This window comes from Mustelus asterias, unplaced genomic scaffold (genome assembly GCF_964213995.1).
Source record: "Mustelus asterias unplaced genomic scaffold, sMusAst1.hap1.1 HAP1_SCAFFOLD_1085, whole genome shotgun sequence".
Classification (NCBI taxonomy): Eukaryota; Metazoa; Chordata; class Chondrichthyes; order Carcharhiniformes; family Triakidae; genus Mustelus; species Mustelus asterias.
In genome coordinates this window covers 27,052-49,703 of record NW_027591030.1, presented here as the reverse complement: position 1 = coordinate 49,703, position 22,652 = coordinate 27,052, and the positions used below count along the sequence as shown (strand labels likewise).

The following is a 22,652-nucleotide window of genomic DNA, read 5'->3' as shown; positions in this document are numbered from 1 at the left end:
ATACCCATCGTACCATGTAACTATCTAAATGCTTTTTAAAAGACAAAATTGTACCCGCCTCTACTACTACCTCTGGCAGCTTGTTCCAGACACTCACCACCCTATGTGTGAAAGAATTGCCCCTCTGGACCCTTTTGTATCTCTCCCCTCTCACCTTAAACTAATGCCCTCTAGTTTTAGACTCCCCTACCTTTGGGAAAAGATATTGACTATCTAGCTGATCTGTGCCCCTCATTATTTTATAGACCTCTATAAGGTCACCCCTCCGCTTTCTATTCTCCAGAGAAAAAAGCCCCAGTCTATCCAGCCTCTCCTTATAACTCAATCCATCAAGTCCCGGTAGCATCTTTTCTGCACTCTTTCTAGTTTAGTAATATCCTTTCTATAATAGGGTGACCAGAATTGCACACAGTATTCCAAGTGTGGCCTCACCAATGTCTTGTACAACTTCAACAAGACATTCCAACTCCTGTATTCAATGTTCTGACCAATGAAACCAAGCATGCCGAATGCCTTCTTCACCACTCTGTCCACATGTGACTCCACTTTCAAGGAGCTATGAACATGTACCCCAAGATCTCTTTGTTCTGTAACTCTCCCCAACGCCCTACCATTAACTGAGTAAGTCCTGCCCTGGTTCAATATACCAAAATCCATCACCTTGCATTTGTCTAAATTAAACTCCATCTGCCATTCGTCAGCCCACTGGCCCAATTGATCAAGATCCCGTTGCAATTGGAGATAACTTTCTTCACTGTCCACTATACCACCAATCTTCGTGTCATCTGCAAACTTACTAACCATGCCCCCTATATTCTCATCCAAATCATTAATATAAATGACAAATAACAGTGGGCCCAGCACTGATCCCTGAGGCACACCGCTGGTCACAGGCCTCCAGTTTGTAAAACAATTCTCTACAACCACCCTCTGGCTTCTGTCAAGAAGCCAATTTTGTATCCATTTAGATACCTCACCCTGGATCCCGTGAGATTTAACTTTATGCAACAACCTACCATGCGGTACCTTGTCAAAGGCCTTGCTAAAGTCCACGTAGACAACATCAACTGCACTGTCCTCATCTACCTTCTTGGTTACCCCTTCAAAAAACTCAATCAAATTTGTGAGCCATGATTTTCCACTCACAAAGCCATGCTGACTGTCCCGAATCAGTCCTTGCGTCACTAAATGCCTGTAGATCCTGTCTCTCAAAATACCTTCCAACAACTTACCCACCACAGATGTGAGGCTCACCGGCCTGTAGTTCCCAGGCTTTTCCCTGCAGCCCTTTTTAAACAAAGGCACAACATTTGCCACCCTCCAATCTTCAGGCACCTCACCCTTGATAATCGATGATTCAAATATCTCGGCTAGGGGACCCACAATTTCCTCCCTAGCCTCCCACAATGTCCTGGGATACATTTCATCAGGTCCTGGGGATTTATCTACCTTGATGCGCTTTAAGACTTCCAGCACCACCTCCTCTGTAATATGTACACTCCTCAAGTCATCACTATTTATTTCCCCAAGTTCCCTTACATCCATGCTTTTCTCAACAGTAAATACTGATGAGAAATATTCATTTAGGATCTCACCCATCTCTTGTGGATCCACACATAGATGACCTTGTTGATCCTTAAGAGGCCCTACTCTCTCCCTTGTTACTCTTTTGCCCTTTATGTGTTTGTAGAAGCTCTTTGGATTCTCCTTTGCCTTATCTGCCAAAACAATCTTGTGTCCCCTTTTTGCCCTCCTGATTTATCTCTTAACTCTACTCCTACACTCCCTCTTCTCTTCAAGGGATTCACTTGATCCCAGCTGCCTATGCATGTCATGTGCCTCTTTCTTCTTCTTGACCAGGGCCTCAATATCCCGAGTCATCCAGAGTTCCCGACTTCTGCCAGCCTTGCCCTTCACTCTCAGAGGAATGTGTTTACCCTGAACCCTGGTTAACACACTTTTGAAAGCATGCCACTTACCAGACGTCCCTTTGCCTTCCCACAGACTCCCCCAATTAACTTTTGAAAGTTCCTGCCTGATACCATCAAAATTGGCCTTGCCCCAATTTTGATAGTTGTCATGGTCACCATTACTGAGGCAAGCTTTATCATTAAAAATTTATTCACCATGCTTAATTGTTCCTTAGTGTCCAAAGATGTGTAGCTTAGTGGATTGGCCATACTAAATTGTCCCTTAGTGACCAAAAATGTGCAGGTTAGGTGGATTGACCATACTAAATTGTCCCTTAGTGTCCAAAGATGTGCAGGTTAGGTGGATTGGCCATGCTAAATTGCCCTTGAGTGTCAGTGAGATTATCAGGTAAATACATGGGGTTATGGGGATAGGACCTGGCTGGGATTGTTGTCGGTGCCTCTTTCTGCACTGTAGGGATTCTATGATTCAATGATTCTGTTCGATTGGAAATGTTTGTGCTTGCGTCTTTTCAGAACCTCTCCGTCTGTCCTGAGGAAGAATCTGTGATTATGTCATCGTTTGTGAACAGTTTGGCATCTCTGAATATCAAACAAGGTAGGGTTCCAGACGCGAGGTAACACCACCCTTGGATTCTGAAGCTGGTCTTCACAAAGCTGAGCTGTGGGCGACTGAACACCTGTTCCTTCCTCTGGAACAGGCTGAATGCTCCGGTTTTTTTGGGAGCAATTCTATGGACCTTCCCCACCGGAATGACCATCCGCCCTGGCGAAGGTCACCGGCCATTTGCAAAATGGCGGCACTTCCTGTTTGTGACAGGGAGATAAAATTCTACCCTCTAATAATAATGGTGGCAGCAGAAGTCTTCAGCAAGTTTACTTCGTACTGCCACCAAAAAGTATCTTAACACACACAAATCTAAGGAAGTTATTTACTTCAGTGGCATGCCAAAGTCATAGAGTCATCGAACAATACAGCACGGAAACAGGCCCTTCGGCCCAACCAGTTCATGCCGACCATGGTGACCTCTCAGCTAGTCCCAATTGCCCGCGTTTAGCCCATTTCCCTCTTATCCTTCCCCATCCATCTACTTATCCAAATACTTTTTAAATGTTGCCATTGTACCCGTCTCTACCACCTCCTCTGGCAGCTCATTCCACACACACCACCCTCTGCGTGAAGAAGTTGCCCCTCAGGTCCCCTTTCCCCTCTCACCTTCAACCTACGCCCTCTAGTTTTCAATTCCCCTTCCCTGGGAAAAAGACGAGGGCCGGAATCTTACCGCCCTGTCTGCCACAAGAATCGGAGCGGGCGAGGGGCGGACAATGGAATTGTCCTTTGACCTTGGGCAGGATTTTCTGGATTTAGGCCAAGCGAGGCCCTGAAATCCCACCCGCGTGCGTTTATCCTATCTGTGCCCCTCATGATTTTATACACCTCGATAAGGCCACCCCCTCATTCTCCTACGTTCCGAGGGATAAAGCCCTGGCCTGGCCAACCGCTCCCTATAACTCAGGCTCACTCGTCCTGGAAACATCCTCGTAAATCTTCTCTGCACCCTTTCCAGTTTATCAATGTCCTTCCTATAACAGGATGACCAAATCTGTTCACAATGTTCCAAGTGCGGCCTCACATATACAACTGTAACATAACGTCCTAACTCCTGTCCTCAATGCCCTGACTGAAGGCCAGTGTGCTAAACACCTAAACACCTTCTTCACCACCCTGTCTACCTGTGACGCCACTTTCAATAAACTATGTACTTGTACTCCTAGCTCCCTCTGTTCCTCAACACTCCCCAGGGCCCCACCATTCACTGTACAAGTCCTACCCTGGTTTGACTTTCCAAAATGCGACACCCCACACTGATCTGTATTGAAACCCATTTGCCAATCCTCGGCCCACTTCCCAAACTGATCCGATCCCCCCTGTAAATTTTGATATCCTTCTCCGCTATCAACGATATCTCCTGATTTAGTATCCTCCGCAAACTTACAAACCATGCCTTGTACATTCACATCCAAATCGTTTATATAAGTAACGAACAACAAGGGTCCCCACACTGACTCCTGGGGCACACCACTAGTCACAGGCCTCCAGTCCGAGAAACAATCTTCAACCATCACCCTCTGCTTCCTACCATCGAGCCAATTTTGAATCCAATTCGCTGGATCCCATGCAACCTACCCTTCAAGACTAACCTGCCATGTGGGACCTTGTCAAAGACCTTGCTAAAGTCCATATAGTCAACAGCTACTGTCTGGTGCACTCCTGTGGAGAATTCGGTTAAGCTCCAGCTATTCTCAGCGGTAAAACTTTCATTTGCCATCTCTTCGCTGTCGTGGCTCCAATTCTTTGTTCTGGTTGGTTTTCAGTATTTCTAAGCTAATTCAACCGATTATTTTCTTTTGCAACAAGCCTCTGTGAGGACCACTGTGGATTCTCCCACCAACCTCAAGCTAGGCAATCTTCCAGCTTCTGTTCCCTCATAAGATTCAAACAGAGATTAAGCCTCACCCCCCACCTTCTACACGGTCAATGAGAAGGTTATTTAAAAAAAATCTAGTTACAGTGCAGGACGACTCAACTGCCACTGACTCTGGCTCGCTTTTCTCATTGAGTTACAAACCAAACGACATTCAAAATGTAACCACCTCTCCAGTAAACATCTGGATAAATTGAAATCAGAGTGCCTTCCTAAGTTTCACCCATCTCCATAGCGACGTTGCCTACTCTGGGCTGTCCTCAAACTGATCTTATTCTCCCTCATTTGCAGTTTCTTCTTTGATCTGATAAGGTTGACTGAATGCTGTTGAACTAATTCAACAGCGGCACGGTAGCACAGTGGTCAGCACTGCTGCTTCACAGCTCCAGGGTCCCGGGTTCGATTCCCGGCTCGGGTCACTGTCTGTGTGGAGTTTGCACATTCTCCTCGTGTCTGCGTGGGTTTCCTCCGGGTGCTCTGGTTTCCTCCCACAGTCCAAAGATGTGCGGGTTAGGTTGATTGGCCAGGTTAAAAATTGCCCCTTAGAGTCCTGAGATGCGTAGGATAGTGGGATTAGCGGGTAAATATGTGGGGGTAGGGCCTGGGTGGGATTGTGGTCGGTGCAGACTCGATGGGCCGAATGGCCTCCTTCTGCACTGTAGGGTTTCTGTGATTCTATGATAATTTAGCTCCACCTTTCCCAAGACAGCAACATCCCTCTGGACTGCCTTCACTGCAAACTTTGCAGACATCGTGTCTCCATTTCTTTAGCCACGTAAGCCCATCTGGTGTTGTTCAGCCCCATCGCTTCTTTCTGAAAGAGGCGACGATGGGGCGCCTTTCAAACTGCCACTTCCTGAGTTCTGGCAATCCCTAAAGCCCCGCATTTCGCCTGGCTTTGCTTTCCAGCTATGAACCTCTCAAAGCAACATGGTCCCAACATTGTAAGCTTGCTTTGATTGCATCTATCCCACTTTCCTGCAGTTAAAATCACGACTCCCAAAACGGAAAGCTACACCCAAAAACGCATGAACGAGATATCCATAAAAATGTGATATTTTTTTTAATAGTGGGCAGGGGGGGTGGGGAAGGGACACTCTGAAACTTTGGGTGGATAATGCTGTCTCTAATAGTGGGTAACGGATCCTCTTTCTTTCTGTGTTGCGCACGTTATAGTTGAAAACAACGAGAAGTTCGATTTCCAGGGATTCCGATTGGATTGGTTTCGGCTTCAGGTAGGGATTTATTCTGGCAAAGAGCAATCGGACAATAGTGTCCCTCTCCTGGCATGCTGTAGGGTGTGGGAGGTAGTGGGGGGATATATTATGGGATGATATTGATGGCGATGTAATGTGAGCAATATCAGGAGACACTCGTTTCTTGTGTATGAACTGAGTGTGTCATTGTATTCAAACAGCGTGTATGAACTGATTGGAATTTAGTTCTCTGTAAATAAAGGATGGTAAATGTGTCATATTTGCCTCCGGTTCCATCCAGTGGCGCAGTAGTTAGCGCTGCCGCGAGGGGCCCGGGTTCCATTCCGGCCTTGGGTGTCTGTCAGCGTGGAGTTTGCACATTCTCCCCGTGTCTGCGTGGGTTTCCTCCGGGTGCTCCAGTTTCCGCCCACAGTCCAAAGATGTGTAGCTTAGGTGGATTGGCCATGGTAAATTGCCCCTTAGTGTCCAAAGATGTGTAGGTTAGGGGGATTGGCCATGCTAAATTGCCCCTTAGTGTCCAAAGATGTGTAGGTTAGGTGGATGTGCATTATGAAGGGGAACACAGGGAGGGATGGATGGTCTGTGCAAAATAATCTTTCAGAGAGTTGCTACAGACTCGATGGGATGAATGGCCTATTTCTGCACAGTAAGAAGTCTAACAACACCAGGTTAAAGTCCAACAGGTTTATTTGGTAGCAAATACTATAAGCTTTCGGAGCAATGCTCCTTCTATTTCTGCACTGCAGGGATTCTATGGATCTACAGACCCTCTGACAGTGCGGCACTCCCTCAGCACTGACTCTCTGACAGTGCGACACTCCCTCAGTACTGACCCTCTGACAGTGCGGCACTCCCTCAGTACTGACCCTCTGACAGTGCGGCACTCCCTCAGCACTGACCCTCTGACAGTGCGGCACTCCCTCAGTACTGACCCTCTGACAGTGCGGCGCTCACTCAGTACTGACCCTCTGACAGTGCGGCACTCCCTCAGTACTGACCCTCTGACAGTGCGGCACTCCCTCAGCACTGACCCTCTGACAGTGCGGCACTCCCTCAGCACTGACCCTCTGACAGTGCGGCACTCCCTCAGTACTGACCCTCTGACAGTGCGGCACTCCCTCAGTACTGACCCTCTGACAGTGCGGCACTCCCTCAGTACTGACCCTCTGACAGTGCGGCACTCCCTCAGTACTGACCCTCTGACAGTGCGGCACTCCCTCAGTACTGACCCTCTGACAGTGCGGCACTCCCTCAGTACTGACCCTCTGACAGTGCGGCACTCCCTCAGTACTGACCCTCTGACAGTGCGGCACTCCCTCAGTACGATAGGATGGAGGGTGAGGGAGGAGTGGATTTCAGTGGGATAGGATGGAGGGTGAGGGAGAGGGAGGGAGGGTGAGGGAGGGGGCTGTATTGTGGGTGGGTGCAGTGAGGTAACAGCAATGCAGTGTGGTGGTGTCACCCGCTCTGTGATGTGAGGTTGGTGTGTGTGCGCGATGCGTGTGATGCGACCGGATGGATGCTGGCGATTGGCAGTTGTGGATTTATCTGCTTGCCTCTTCAGGCTTACACCAGTGTGGCGAAGACCCCATTGATACTGCGGGAGAATCGCAAATTGGCAATGCTGATGAACACGATTGTGTTTCACACTCGGAGGCTGGACAATGTGGATGGGCTGTTAGCGGAGACAGCCAACATCATTCCATTCTGGTTAGTACAGGATGACACACACACTCCCTTCCATTGAGCCAGTAACACCCCCCCTTCTCCCCCCTCCCCTCCCAACCCTCCCCTCCCCAACCCTCCCTCACACTCCCTCTCCCTCCCACCCCCTCCCCAAACCCCCTCCCCCTCCCCTCCCCAACCCCCTCCCCTCTCCAACCCTCCCCCCACCCCCCTCCCCTCCCCAACCCCCCCTCCTCTCCCCAAACTCCCCTCCCCTCCCCAACCCCCCTCCCCTCTCCAACCCCCCCTCCCCTCTCCAACCCTCCCCTCCCCAACCCCCCTCCCCTCCCCAACCCCCCCTCCCCTCCCCAAACCCCCCCTCCCCTCCCCAACTCCCCCCTTCCCCTCCCCAACTCCCCCCTTCCCCTCCCCAACTCACCCCTCCCCTCCCCCAAACCCCCCCTCCCCAAACCCCCCCTCCCCTCCCCAACACCCCTCCCTTCTCCAACCCCTCCCCTCCCCAACCCCCCCCTCCCCAACTCCCCCTTCCCTCCTCAACTCCCCCTCCCTCCCCAACCTCTCCCCTCCCCAACCCCCCTCCCCTCCCCAACCCCCCCCTCCCCTCGCCACTCCCCCCTCCCCTCGCCAACTCCCCTCCCACCCCCCTCCCCTCGCCAACTCCCCCTCCCCTCCCCAACCCCCCTCCCAACCCCCCCTCCCCTCCACACTCCCCCCTCCCCTCCCCAACCCTCCCCTCCCAAACCCCCCTCCCCTCCCCAACCCCCTCCCCTCCCAACCTCCCCTCCCCAACCCCCCCTCCCCTCCCCAAACCCCCCCTCCCCTCCCCAACCCCCCCTCCCCTCTCCAACCCCCCTCCCCTCTCCAACCCCTCCCCTCCCCAACCCCCCTCCCCTCCCCAACCCCCCCTCCCCTCCCCAAACCCCCCTCCCCTCCCCAACTCCCCCCTTCCCCTCCCCAACTCACCCCCCCCCTCCCCAAACCCCCCCCTCCCAAACCCCCCCCCCCTCCCCAACACCCCCTCCCTTCTCCAACCCCTCCCCTCCCCAACCCCCCCCTCCCCAACTCCCCCCTCCCCTCCTCAACTCCCCCCTCCCCTCCCCAACCTCTCCCCTCCCCAACCTCTCCCCTCCCCAACCCCCCCTCCCCTCCCCAACCCCCCCTCCCCTCCCCAACCCCCCCTCCCCTCGCCAACTCCCCCCTCCCCTCCCCAACCCCCCCTCCCCTCCCAACCCCCCCTCCCCTCGCCAACTCCCCCCTCCCCTCCCCAACCCCCCCTCCCCAACTCCCCCCTCCCCTCCCCAACTCCCCCCTCCCCTCCCCAACCCCCCCCTCCCCAACCCCCCCCCTCCTCAACCTCCCACTCCCTCCCCAACCCCCACTCCCTCCCCAACTCCCCCCTCCCCAACCCCTCCCCTCCCCAACTCCCCCCCTCCTCCCCAACTCCCCCCTCCTCCCCAACTCCCCACCTCCTCCCCAATGCCCCCCTCCCCAACCTCCCCCAACCCCCCCTCCCCTCCCCTGTCTTCTGAGGAGAGATTGAGGTTACGTGGATTGGCACTTGCCCCTTAGTGTCCAAAGATGTGTAGGTTAGGTGGATTGGCCATGCTAAATTGTCCCTTAGTGTCCAAAGATGTGCAGGTTAGGTGGATTTGGCCATGCTAAATTGTCCCTTAGTGTCCAAAGATGTGTAGGTTAGGTGGATTGGCCATGCTAAATTGTCCCTTAGTGTCCAAAGATGTGTAGGTTAGGTGGATTGGCCATGCTAAATTGTCCCTTAGTGTCCAAAGATGTGTAGGTTAGGTGGATTGGCCATGCTAAATTGTCCCTTAGTGTCCAAAGATGTGTAGGTTAGGTGGATTGGCCATGCTAAATTGCCCCTCAGTGTCCAAAGGTGTGTAGGTTAGGTGGATTGGCCATGCTAAATTGTCCCTTAGTGTCCAAAGATGTGTAGGTTAGGTGGATTGGCCATGCTAAATTGTCCCTTAGTGTCCAAAGATGTGTAGGTTAGGTGGATTGGCCATGCTAAATTGCCCCTCAGTGTTCCAAAGGTGTGTAGGTTAGGTGGATTGGCCATGCTAAATTGCCCCTTAGTGTCCAAAGATGTGTAGGTTAGGTGGATTGGCCATGGTAAATTGCCCTTAGTGTCCAAAGATGTGCAGGTTAGGTGGATTGGCCATGCTAAATTGTCCCTTAGTGTCCAAAGGTGTGTAGGTTAGGTGGATTGGCCATGCTAAATGTACTGGGTTGCAGGGATAGGGCAGGGGGGGTGGTACTGGGCAAAATGCTGTTTCAGGGGGTTGATGCGGACCCGATGGACCGAATACATCTGTCTGCTCTGTAGGGATTCTATGATTCCAAGGGCCCGTTCGGCACTTTGCTCCTGCGTTCTTAAAGCCGAACACTGCACCCCATCACCCACTCCCCTGCATTTTCCCACCTTTTCCTAACCTGCTTTTGAAAAGCTCACCAAAACCCCTTTGAAAACACATCTGCCCTCCGCACACTGGGCACCATTTTACGAGTGCCGCATTTCTGGCGTAGTCAGCCTTGTGGTGGAAATGGGCGAGAGGCAGGTTAATGAATGTAAATTTATTATAATTCTGTTTTACCTCTGCTTCGTGAGCTCGGCGCTCAATCATCCGGGTCCCACCTCCCTTTACGACCTCACCGGGAAAGGTTCTCGCGGCGAGGAATAAACATTCTCTCCATGAACGGGGAACAGTCGTGTTGGCCTCTCCGGTGGAACTGGACGCCATTGAGGGCCCCCGGGGCGGACGAGGGCAAGAGGGAGTGCTCCTTGGGCAGTGCCAGAGTGACAGTGCCACCCTGGCACCTGGGCTATGACTCCGGGGAAGTGTCAGGGGCAGGGCCAATGAGGGTGGAGCCTGTGGGGCAGTGCCAATGGGGTGGGGGGGGGGTCAATGGGGGTGTGGCCAATTTGGGGTTGGGCCAATGAGGGGTGGAGCCTGTGGGGGGGGGCAGTGCTTGGGGGTGGGGCCTGTGGGGGGGGGAGGGGGCCCGCTGCCAATCTGCATGTGATTGGTGGGGGGAGGGAGGGGGGTCCGCAACCGGTGGTGGGAGGGAGGGGGTTCCGCGATCAGTGGGGAGGGCGGCGGGTCCGCGATCGGTCTGGGCAGCGGGGGGGGGGGGGGGGTCGGCGGATGCTGGAGAGGGGGGAGCTGCTTCAGGCTGCCTGCGGTAGCAGGGGCCTGACAGCTCTCTCTCTGTCTGTCAGACCCCTGCCATTGCTAATGCGCGTGTGCAGAATTAGAGGTTTGCACATGCGCAGTACCTCCCTCTGCAGGCTTTCAGGTGTATTATGCCCCACCCCCAGGCTTCTACAGCGAGCAACAGACTCACTCAAAATGTTTCAGCCAGAGTGCATATGGGGGGGGCTTGAGAACGCACCCAAACAACGGATCTGGAACTCTTCCAGTTTCACGCCCGCCCAGCACTTAGAAAAAGTCTTGAAATGTTCTGCCCACTATCTCCACCTTTGCTCCTGGTGGCCTTGACGTGAAGGGATTTGAGAATGTCTCTCTGCACGTGACAAAAGATAATCCTCGTCTGATGTGACAAGGGGCCCAGTATTCTGGACATTCCGGGTTGTGGGCTTTGATGTCAGCCTTTGAATTGATCACAACTTCAAGTGACCAGACCAAGTCATGGAGTTCTCTCAAACAGCTGTTTTAATCAGGCTATCACGAGGACTCTTGATAATCATAGCTCAGTGCCGGTAACTAGCCAGAGGCCAGAATTTAGGAATACATAAGCAGTTATAGTTTCAAATTCTACCACAAGTAATTAGCATATACCAATCAAGATATAAGAATTATCTCTATCCACTCACAGTTATTGATTAAGGTTACATCATGCATAAGGTACAGACATTAAAACCGATTATAATCACCTCACGCTTGCTTAATTATAATATCCAACGGATAGAGATAACTCCTATACCAATCAAGATATAGGAATTATCTCTATCCCCTCACAGTTATTGATTAAGGTTACATCATGCGTAACGTACAAATATTAAAACCAGTTATAATCACCTCACGCTTGCTTAATTATAATATCCAACGAATAGAGATAACTCCTACACCAAGCAAGGAATAGGTGTTATCTCTATCCCCTCACAGTTATTGATTAAGGTTACATCATGCATAAGGTATAGATATTAAAACCAATCTCAATCGCCTCACGCTTGCTTAATTATAATATCCAATGGATAAAGATAACTCCGAAACCAATCAAGATACAGGAATTATCTCTATCCCCTCACAGTTATTGATTAAGGTTACATCATGCATAAGGTATAGATATTAAAACCAATCACAATCGCCTCACGCTTGCTTAATTATAATATCCAATGGATAAAGATAACTCCTATACCAATCAAGATATAGGAATTATCTCTATCCACTCACAGTTATTGATTAAGGTTACATCATGCATAAGGTACAGATACTAAAACCAATTATAATCATCTCATGCTTGCTTAATTATAATATCCAACAGATAGAGATAACTCCTATACCAATCAAGGTTTTGGAGTTATCTCTATCCACTCACAGTTATTGATTGAGGTTACACTATGCATAAGGTACAGATATTAAAACCAATCACAATTGCCTCACCCCTTGCTTTATTATAATATTCAGTCAGCGTGAAGACTTAATGATGTTAGCTGGCCCAATCGATCATTGTTACAAGTTATATCATTCCCTTTTTCTGGTTCCAGATGTCTGATTTGATGAATTCTCTCAGACGATGCTGATCTGTGAAAACTTTACAAAGAGCTTTGTTTTTCTCACAGCAGCTTTTGCGATTTGTAACTTGGTGGGATCGTTTACACTTTCAATCCCCAATTTCTCCTTGGACCAGTCGCATTTTGCGCTCTCTGACACTCTGTCCTCTTTTGTTTTGTGGCAGCTTCTACCCACGTTTGTTTGAGAAGATGTTCTTACAAAGCAGCGAGGATTCCACACAGCTACCCTACCTGATCGCTTTCCCAATGGTCTGTGCACACTTCTCAAGCTGCATCCATGATATGTGTCCTGAGGAGGTAGGTTGCTGCCGATCTTTGCTCTCTGTCTTTCTCATACTCTTCGCCACTTTGATTATCTTTTTATTCTTTCATGGGACGTGGGTCTCGCTGGCTGGGCAAGAATGCATTGCCCAACCCTAATTGCCCTTGAACTGAGGTGCTCGGCCATTTCAGAGGGGCAGTTAAGATTCCACCAGATTGCTGTGGGTCTGGAGTCATGTGTAGGCCAGACCAGGTAAGGGCAACAGTTAGGTTTTCACAATTTACAGTATACAATTTTTACGAGGAGACAGTGCCTGGCAGTAATGTCACCGGGCCAGTAATCCAGAGGCCCAGGCCCAGGCCCAGGACAGGGCTTCAAATCCCACCACGGCAACTGGTGGAAATTAAATTCAGTCAATACATTCTGGAATTCAAAAGCAAAAATGCATGATATTGATATCGATTGTTGCGAAAACTCATCAACTGCACTAATGTGGCGCAGTGGGTAGCACTGCCGCCTCACAGTGCTAGGGAGCCAGGTTCAATTCCGGCCTCGGGTCATTGTCTGTGCGGAGTTTGCACGTTCTCCCCGTGTCTGCATGGGTTTCCTCCGGGTGCTCCAGTTTCCTCCCACCGTCCAAAGATGTGTAGGTTAGGTGGATTGGCCATGCTAAATTGCCCCTTAGTGTCCAAAGATGTGCAGGTTGGGTGGATTGGCCATGTTAAATTGCCCCTTAGTGTCCAAAGATGTGCAGGTTAGGTGGATTGGCTATGCTAAATTACCCCTTAGTGTCCAAAGATGTGCAGGTTAGGTGGATTGGCCATGCTAAATTGTCCCATCATGACCAAAGATGTGCAGGGTTAGGTGGATTGGCCATGCTAAATTGTCCCTTTGTGTCCAAAGATGTGTAGGTTAGGTGAATTGGCCATGCTAAATTGTCCCTTTGTGTCCAAAGATGTGCAGGTTGGGTGGATTGGCCATGCTAAATTGCCCCTTAATGTCCAAAGATGTGCAGGTTAGGTGGATTGGCCATGCTAAATTGTCCCTTAGTGTCAGAGGGATTAGCAGGGTAAATGCGAGGGCTTATGGGAATAGGGCCTGGGTGGGATTGTTGTCGGTGCAGGCTCGATGGGCCAAATGGCCTCTTTCTGCACTGTTTCTAAAATTCCCCATTAGGGAAGGAAATCTGCCATCCTTCCTTGGTCTGGCCAACATGTGACTCCAGAGTCACAGTTGTCTCTTAACTGCCCTCAAGCCACAGTTCAAGAGGCAATTAGGGATGGTTAATAAATCCTTGCCTTGCCAGCGACACCCACATCCCATGAATGAATAAATTAATGAATGCTCGATGATGGCTTTTTTGGTCACCATCGCTGAGATTAACTTTCAAATTCAGCTTTTATGAATTGGATCAGAATTCCACCAGCTGCCTCGGTGGGATTTGAACTCATGTGCCCCGGAGCATTTGCCTGGGTCCTCTGGAATCTGAACAGTAGCAGAATTGGGAGTGATAGGTATCTCTCACGGAGCTCATGCAGTGTGACTTAGCAACCACAAGAGGGAACCCCGTGTCATATTTGATTTGATTAGATTTGATTTATTATTGTCACATGTATTGGGATACAGTGAAAAGTATTGTTTCCTGCGCACTATACAGACAAAGCATACTGTTCATAGAGTACATAGGGGAGAAGGAAAGGAGAGGGTGCAGAATGTAGTGTTACAGTCATAGCTAGGGTGTAGAGGAAGATCAGGTTAATATTTGATTTGGTTTATTATTGTCACATGTATTGGGATACAGTGAAAAGTATTGTTTCTTGCACGCTTATACAGACAAAGCATACTGTTCATAGAGTACATAGGGGAGAAGGAAAGGAGAGAGTGCAGAATGTGGTGTTGCAGTCACAGATAGGGTGTAGAGAAAGATCAGTTTAATATGTGATAGGACCATTCAAAAGTCTGACGGCAGCAGGGAAGAAGCTGTTCTTGAGTCGGTTGGTACGTGACCTCAGACTTTTGTATCTTTTTCCCGACGGAAGAAAGTGGAAGAGAGAATGTCCGGGTGTGTGGGGTCCTTGATTATGCTGGCTGCTTTTCCGAGGCAGCGGGAAGTGTAGACAGAGTCAATGGATGGGAGGCTGGTTTACGTGATGGATTGGGCTACATTCACAACGCTTTGTAGTTCCTTGTGGTCTTGGGCAGAGCAGGAGCCCAGACCAAGCTGTGATACAACCAGAAAGAATGCTTTCTATGGTGCATCTGTAAAAGTTGGTGAGAGTCGTAGCGGACATGCCAAATTTCCTTAGCCTCCTGAGAAAGTAGAGGCGTTGGTGGGGCTTTCTTAACTATAGTGTCGGCATGGGGGGGCCAGGACAGGTTGTTGGTGATCTGGACACCTAAAAACCTGAAGCTCTCGACCATTTCCACTTCAGTGAGCATGTGTTTGAGGCCCTCTGCCCCACAATGCATTGTGCTGACGTAGTCAAGGTCTGGGCAACCTGGACAGCACAGAGCTAAAGTTCGAGCGGCTGTGTCCGTGGGGAACCTCACAGGAGGCTCCTGGAAATGGGGAACTCTTTCCCCCCAGGAAGATATGGAGAGCTGATTGTAAAATTTCAGACCGAGAGTAATGGATTTCTGGAGTTGCGGAAACGAAGCAGGGGGACATAGGTTGGCAGAACAGACTCAAGGGGCAGAATGGACTCCTCCTGTTCCCACACTCCTGAAGGAGCTGAAACAGATTATTTTGAGTCCTGGCAGAGGCCAGACAGGGGGCCCATTCCATTCATAGAATCATAGAAACCCTACAGTGCAGGAGGAGGCCATTCGGCCCATTGAGTCTGCACCGACCACAATCCCACCCAGGCCCGACCACCATAACCCCATGCATTTACCCTAGCTAGTCCCCCTGATACGAAGGGGCAATTTAGCATGGCCAATCCACCTAACCTACACATCTGTGGACACTAAGGGGCAATTTAGCATGGCCAATCCACCTAACCTACACATCTTCGGACACTGCGGATAGTTGGGAACCTGTCTCGGGGGCAGGGAATTCATATGGTGTTCGTGGAAGTGGAAATGACTAGGGTTGGGAAGCATTTTCCGATCGGGGCCATTGTGATCTCCTGGACTCGTTTCGATCGCCTCAGGGGGTCGGAGAGGAATTTCCCAGATGTTTTTTCCCCATATTGGCCCTGGGGTTTTTCACTCTGGGTTTTCGCCTCTCCCTGGAGATCACATGGTCTGGAATGGGGGGGTGGGGGTGAGTTAATAGGTTGTAATGAACAAAGCATCGTAGCTGTGAGGGACAGCTCGGTGGACAGGATATTGGTATGTAGATAGGCTGGAAAATTGGGCGGGGATCCTGGATTCAGGATTCAATCCTGGACCGGGGAGCGGCGCGGGCTTGGAGGGCCGAAGGGCCTGTTCCTGTGCTGTATTGTTCTTTGTTTGTTCTTTGTTTAGCATGGCTAATCCACCTAACCTACACATCTGTGGACACCAAGGGACAATTTAGCATGGCTAATCCACCTAACCTACACATCTGTGGACACCAAGGGACAATTTAGCATGGCTAATCCACCTAACCTACACATCTGTGGACACCAAGGGACAATTTAGCATGGCCAATCCACCTAACCTACACATCTGTGGACACTAAGGGACAATTTAGCATGGCCAATCCACCTAACCTACACATCTGTGGACACTAAGGGACAATTTAGCATGGCCAATCCACCTAACCTGCACATCTTTGGACACTAAGGGACAATTTAGCACGGCCAATCCACCTAACCTACACATCTTTGGACACCAAGGGGCAATTTAGCATGGCCAATCCACCTAACCTGCACATCTTTGGACACTAAGGGGCAATTTAGCATGGCTAATCCACCTAACCTACACATCTGTGGACACTAAGGGACAATTTAGCATGGCCAATCCACCTAACCTGCACATCTTTGGACACTAAGGGACAATTTAGCACGGCCAATCCACCTAACCTACACATCTTTGGACACTAAGGGGCAGTTTAGCATGGCCAATCCACCTAACCTGCACATCTTTGGACACTAAGGGACAATTTAGCACGGCCAATCCACCTAACCTACACATCTTTGGACACCAAGGGGCAATTTAGCATGGCTAATCCACCTAACCTACACATCTGTGGACACTAAGGGACAATTTAGCATGGCCAATCCACCTAACCTGCACATCTTTGGACACTAAGGGACAATTTAGCATGGCCAATCCACCTAACCTACACATCTTTGGACACTAAGGGACAATTTAGCATGGCCAATCCACCTAACCTGAACATCTTTGGACACTAAGGGACAATTTAGCATGGCCAATCCACCTGACCTGCACATCTTTGGACGCTAAGGGACAATTTAGCATGGCCAATCCACCTAACCTGAACATCTTTGGACACTAAGGGACAATTTAGCATGGCCAATCCACCTAACCTACACATCTTTGGACGCTAAGGGACAATTTAGCATGGCCAATCCACCTAACCTACACACCTTTGGACGCTAAGGGACAATTTAGCACAGCCAATCCACCTAACCTGCACCTTTGTGGACTGTGGGAGGAAACCGGAGCACCTGAAGGAAACTCACGCAGATACGGGGAGAATGTGCAAACTCCGCACAGACAGTGACCCGAGGCTGGAATTGAACCCGGGTCCCTGGCGCTGTGAGGCAGCTGTGCTAACCACTGTGCCACCGTGCCGCCTTCGATACCACTCCACCGCCCCGCTACAGCCCTCAGAGTTAGGCAGTGTCGCGATGGGAGTGTCATCGGTGGAATTATCATCCGTACCTTTTGTTGTAACTGGCTGGGTTGACAGACCAGTGAATTAGCGAGGGCTGTGGTTATTCACTCAGTGGGAGTCCTGCATTGTACATCAGGACTGAAAGGTAGGTGGAGTTGTGAATAGTGTAGAAGGTTGTCAAAGGATACAGTGGGATATAGATCAGCTGCAGATAGGGGCGGAGAAATGGCCGATGGAGTTTAATCCGGGCAAGCGTGAAATACTGCACTTTGGGAAATCAAATGTTCAGGGTAAGTATACAGTTCGTGGCTGGATCCTGAACAGCATTGATGTACAGAGGGATCTTGAGGTTCAACTCCATAGCTCCCTGAAAGTGGCCACACAAGTAGATAGGGTGGTAAAGAAGGCGTGTGGCATGCTGGCCTTTATTGGTCGGGGCATTGAGTTCAAGAGTCGGGATGTCATGTTGCAACTTTATAAAACTTTGGTTATTGTATGAGGAATGGTTGAGGACTCTGGGTCTGTACTCGTTGGAGTTTAGAAGGATGAGGGGGGATCTTATTGAAACTTACAGGATACTGCGAGGCCTGGATAGAGTGGACATGGAGAGGATGTTTCCACTAGTAGGAAAAACTAGAACCAGAGGGCACAACCTCAGGCTAAAGGGACGATCCTTTAAAACAGAGATGAGGAGGAATTTCTTCAGCCAGAGAGTGGTGAATCTGTGGAACTCTTTGCCGCAGAGGAGGCCGGGTCATTGAGTGTCTTTAAGACAGAGATAGATAGGTTCTTGACTAATAAGGGGATCAGGGGTTATGGGGAAAAGGCAGGAGAATGGGGATGAGAAAAATATCAGCCATGATTGAATGGCGGAGCAGACTCAATGGGCCGAGTGGCCTCATTCTGCTCTTATGTCTTATAGTTAGGCTGCACTCAGATTGTTGCGTTCAGTTCTGGTCGTCACATTACAGGAAGGATGGTGGAGGCTTTGGACAGGGTGTAGAAGAGGTTTACCAGGATGCTGCCTGGATTAGAGGGTCTGAGTGAGAAGGAGAGGCTGGACAAACTAGGGTTGTTTTCTCTGGAGCGGCGGAGGCTGAGAGGAGACCTGATAGAAGTCTATAAAATTCTGAGAGACACAGATAGGGTCGACAGTCAGAATCTTTCCCCCAGAGTTGAAATGTCTAATACTCGGGGGCACGCACTTGAGGTGAGAGGGAGAAAGTTCGAAGGAGATGTGAGGGGCAAGTTTTTTACACAGAGAGTGGTGGGTGTCTGGAACACGCTGCCAGGGGTGGTGGTGGAGGCAGATACGATAGGGGTGTTTAAGGGGCTTTCAGATAAGCACATGAATATGTGAGGAATAGAGGGACATGGAGCAAGGGCAGGCAGAAGGGATTAGTTTAATTTGGTGTCATGTTCAGCACAACATGGTGGGCCGGAGGGCCTGTTCCTGTGCTCGACTGTTCTATGTTCTATGTCATGGGCACACACCAGGCAGCAGAACCATAAAAAGATGGATTGAGTGGACTGGCGCACAATCGGTTAAAGGCACCTCCTGAGGTTGTCGCTGTGGTGCGTAAAATAGCAGCTGGAGAGGGGATGTGGCTGGAGTTCCACAAGTGCAGCATCTGACGGGAGTGTTGTGTCTTTCTGTGCAGTATCCTGTCCTCCAGAAGCGAAGCACTGGTTTATGCAACAATTTTCTGGATGAAATCACTAGACAAGCGAGCGTCTGTATGATTGAACTCTGCTTCGAGCAACGTAACCTCAGTGAGAAGGTGAGTGAGAGCTTGATTTGATTTGATTTATTATTGTCACATGTATTGGGATGCAGTGAAAAGTATTGTTTCTTGCGCGCTGTACAGACAAAGCATACCGTTCATAGAGTACATAGGGGAGAAGGAAAGGAGAGGGTGCAGAATATGGTGTTACAGTTACAGATAGGGTGTAGAGAAACATAGAAACCTACAGCACAAAACAAGCCCTTCGGCCCCACAAGTTGTGCCGAACATATCCCGACCTTCTAGACCTACCTATAACCCTCCATCCTATTAAGTCCCATGTACTCATCCAGGAGTCTCTTAAAAGACCCTATTGAGTTCGCCTCCACCACCACTGACGGCAGCCGATTCCACTCACCCACCACCCTCTGTGTGAAAAACTTCCCCCTAACATTTCCCCTGTACCTACCCTCAGCACCTTAAACCTGTGTCCTCTCGTAGCAGCCATTTCCACCCTGGGAAAAAGCCTCTGAGAGTCCACCCGATCTATGCCTCTCAACATCTTATATACCTCTATTAGGTCACCTCTCATCCTACGTCTCTCCAAGGAGAAAAGACCGAGCTCCCTCAGCCTATCCTCATAAGGCATGCCACTCAATCCAGGCAACATCCTTGTAAATCTCCTCTGCACCCTTTCAATCTTTTCCACATCCAAGAAAGATCAGATTAATATAAGGTAAGTCCATTCAAAAGTCTGACAGCAGCAGGGAAGAAGCTGTTCTTGAGTCGGTTGGTACGTGACCTCAGACTTTTGTATCCTTTTTCCCGACGGAAGAAGGTGGAAGAGAGAATGTCCGGGGTGTGTGGGGTCCTTGATTATGCTAATTAGTTAATAAGTTACTGTGAAAATACCTGAGACGCCATACTCTGGCACCTGTTCAGGTACATCTAACCCAATCCACCTAACCTGCACATCTTTGGAGTGTGGGAGGAAACGGAGAACCCGGAGGAAACCCACCCACAGAATGTAAGAGCAGGGAGGTCATGCTGGGAGTTTGATTTGATCAGATTTTTGATTTGATTTATTATTGTCACATGCATTAACATACAGTGAAAAGTATTGTTTCTTGCGCGCTATACAAAGCATACCGTTCATAGAGAAGGAAAGGAGAGGGTGCAGAATGTAGTGTTACAGTCATAGCTAGGGTGTAGAGAAAGATCAGCTTAATGCAAGGTTGGTCCATTCAAAAGTCTGACAGCAGCAGGGAAGAAGCTGTTCTTGAGTCGGTTGGTACGTGACCTCAGACTTTTGTATCTTTTTCCCGACGGAAGGATGTTGGCTTTGGGGGTGGGGGCGGCAAGGAGGGTGGGGGTGGGCGGCAGGGTGGGGGGATCTTGTCAGTGCGGAGATGAAAGTTCTGCAGGGTGGTGCTGACTTTCGCGCACACCCACACACCTCACGGGTTTGTTTGTGTGCAGCTACTGCCCAAGTACACAGCACAGACCATCAGCAAAGCTGTCAAAAAGAAACGTAAAAAACCTGTCAACAAGAAATCTGAGCCCAGCCGGGAGAAGCCAGGTGCAGAGAGCCAGCGCAAGGACAGACTCATCGACACCAGGTAGGTGAAGGAGCTGGAGCGATTTCAGAGAATCTCACAGCGCAGAAGAGGCCCTTTGGCCCATCGAGTCTGCACCAACACACTAGAAACACCTGACCTCCCACCTAATCCCAGCACTTGGCCCATAGCCCTGAATGTTATGATGCGCCAAGTGCTCATCCAGATACTTTTTAAAGGATGTGAGGCCTCCACCACCCTCCCAGGCAGCGCATTCCACACCCTCACCACCCTCTGGGTAAAAAAGTTTTTCCTCAAATCCCCCCATAACCTCCCACCCCTCACCTTGAACCTGTGTCCCCTCGTGACTGACCCTTCAACTCAGGGGAACAGCTGCTCCTTATCCACTCTGTCCATGTCCCTCATAATCCTGTACACCTCGATCAGGTCGCTCCTCAGTCTTCTCTGCTCCAGAGAAAACAACCCAAGTCTACCCAACCTCTCTTCATAACTTAAATGCTCCGTCCCAGGCAGCATCCTGGTGAATCTCCTCTGCACCCCCTCCAGTGCAACCACATCCTTCCTATAATGTGGTGACCAGAACTGCACACAGTGCTCCAACTGTGGCCTCACCAAAGTTCTATACAACTCCAACATGGCTTCCCTGCTTTTGTAATCTATGTGCGGAATCTTCCTGTCCCCCCGCTACAGGAATCGTAACAGGCGGGACAATGATGACACGAAAGTCCGTTGACCTCGGACAGGATTTTCCAGGTTAGGGGTGAGGGCAGCCGGAAAATCCCGCCCCAGCTCTCCCATCTGTCTTTTTCACCATCCTACTAACCTACCCTTCCACCTTCAGAGATCTGTGGATAAACACACCAAGGTCCCTTTGTTCCACAGAACTTCCTGTTATCCAGCCATTCGTTGAATACTTCCTTGTCAAATTACTCCTTCCAAAGTGTATCACCTCACACTTTTCAGGGTTAAATTCCATCTGCCACTTATCCGCCCATTTGACCATCTTCCTGTAACCCAAGACACTCAACCTCACTGTTAACCATCCATCCAACCTTTATGTCGTATGGGTTCCTGCCCTGATATATGACTAATGGTCGTAAGGGATGGGCTAGGTTGCTGTCAGCTCGTTCAGTGAGTAGCCACAAGTTCTGCCTGATGCCAACACTTGGTGCTTTGGGGGTGGGTAAATGTACCCATTGTCCAGGCTGGTGGCACAGGAGTACACAGCTGCCTTACATCTGGACCAGCCCAGCCCCAAAGACAGTTTTTGGCTGAAAATGTTGTTTTAAACATTATAACAGACAACAGTTCAGAGAACTCAGGACATCAGAATGAAGCCCCACCCCCCCACCCGGCCCATGGTACCTACAGGGTACCATGGTACCTACGCTATCTTGCGGATAGCGAAGAGCATTGTCGGGCAATACAGCAGGATATAGATAGGCTGGAAAATTGGGCGGAGAGGTGGCAGATGGAGTTTAATCCGGATAAATGCGAAGTGATGCATTTTGGAAGAAATAATGTAGGGAGGAGTTATACAATAAATGGCAGAGTCATCAGGAGTATAGAAACACAGAGGGACCTAGGTGTGCAAGTCCACAAATCCTTGAAGGTGGCAACACAGGTGGAGAAGGTGGTGAAGAAGGCATATGGTATGCTTGCCTTTATAGGACGGGGTATAGAGTATAAAAGCTGGAGTCTGATGATGCAGCTGTATAGAACGCTGGTTAGGCCACATTTGGAGTACTGCGTCCAGTTCTGGTCGCCGCACTACCAGAAGGACGTGGAGGCGTTAGAGAGAGTGCAGAGAAGGTTTACCAGGATGTTGCCTGGTATGGAGGGTCTTAGCTATGAGGAGAGATTGGGTAAACTGGGGTTGTTCTCCCTGGAAAGACGGAGAATGAGGGGAGATCTAATAGAGGTGTACAAGATTATGAAGGGGATAGATAGGGTGAACGGTGGGAAGCTTTTTCCCAGATCAGAAGTGACGATCACGAGGGGTCACGGGCTCAAGGTGAGAGGGGCGAAGTATAACTCAGACATCAGAGGGACGTTTTTTACACAGAGGGTGGTGGGGGCCTGGAATGCGCTGCCAAGTAGGGTGGTGGAGGCAGGCACGCTGACATCGTTTAAGACTTACCTGGATAGTCACATGAGCAGCCTGGGAATGGAGGGATACAAACGATTGGTCTAGTTGGACCAAGGAGCGGCA

The 22,652-nt window shown here is 50.0% G+C and overlaps 1 protein-coding gene across 1 annotated transcript in view; it reads left to right on the top strand.

Annotated features, from left to right (window-relative positions):
* The window catches only part of LOC144487841 (nck-associated protein 1-like), a gene marked incomplete at its 3' end in the record, with an annotated part of 99,588 nt that overhangs the window by 50,141 nt on the left and 26,795 nt on the right, over nucleotides 1-22,652 (top strand). Inside the window, exons 14-19 of the mRNA XM_078205915.1 lie at nucleotides 2,448-2,529; nucleotides 5,594-5,652; nucleotides 7,199-7,344; nucleotides 12,256-12,388; nucleotides 18,801-18,920; nucleotides 20,343-20,482. Of these exons, the coding sequence (XP_078062041.1) occupies nucleotides 2,448-2,529; nucleotides 5,594-5,652; nucleotides 7,199-7,344; nucleotides 12,256-12,388; nucleotides 18,801-18,920; nucleotides 20,343-20,482 (680 nt within the window). The remainder of the gene's footprint in view (nucleotides 1-2,447; nucleotides 2,530-5,593; nucleotides 5,653-7,198; nucleotides 7,345-12,255; nucleotides 12,389-18,800; nucleotides 18,921-20,342; nucleotides 20,483-22,652) is intronic.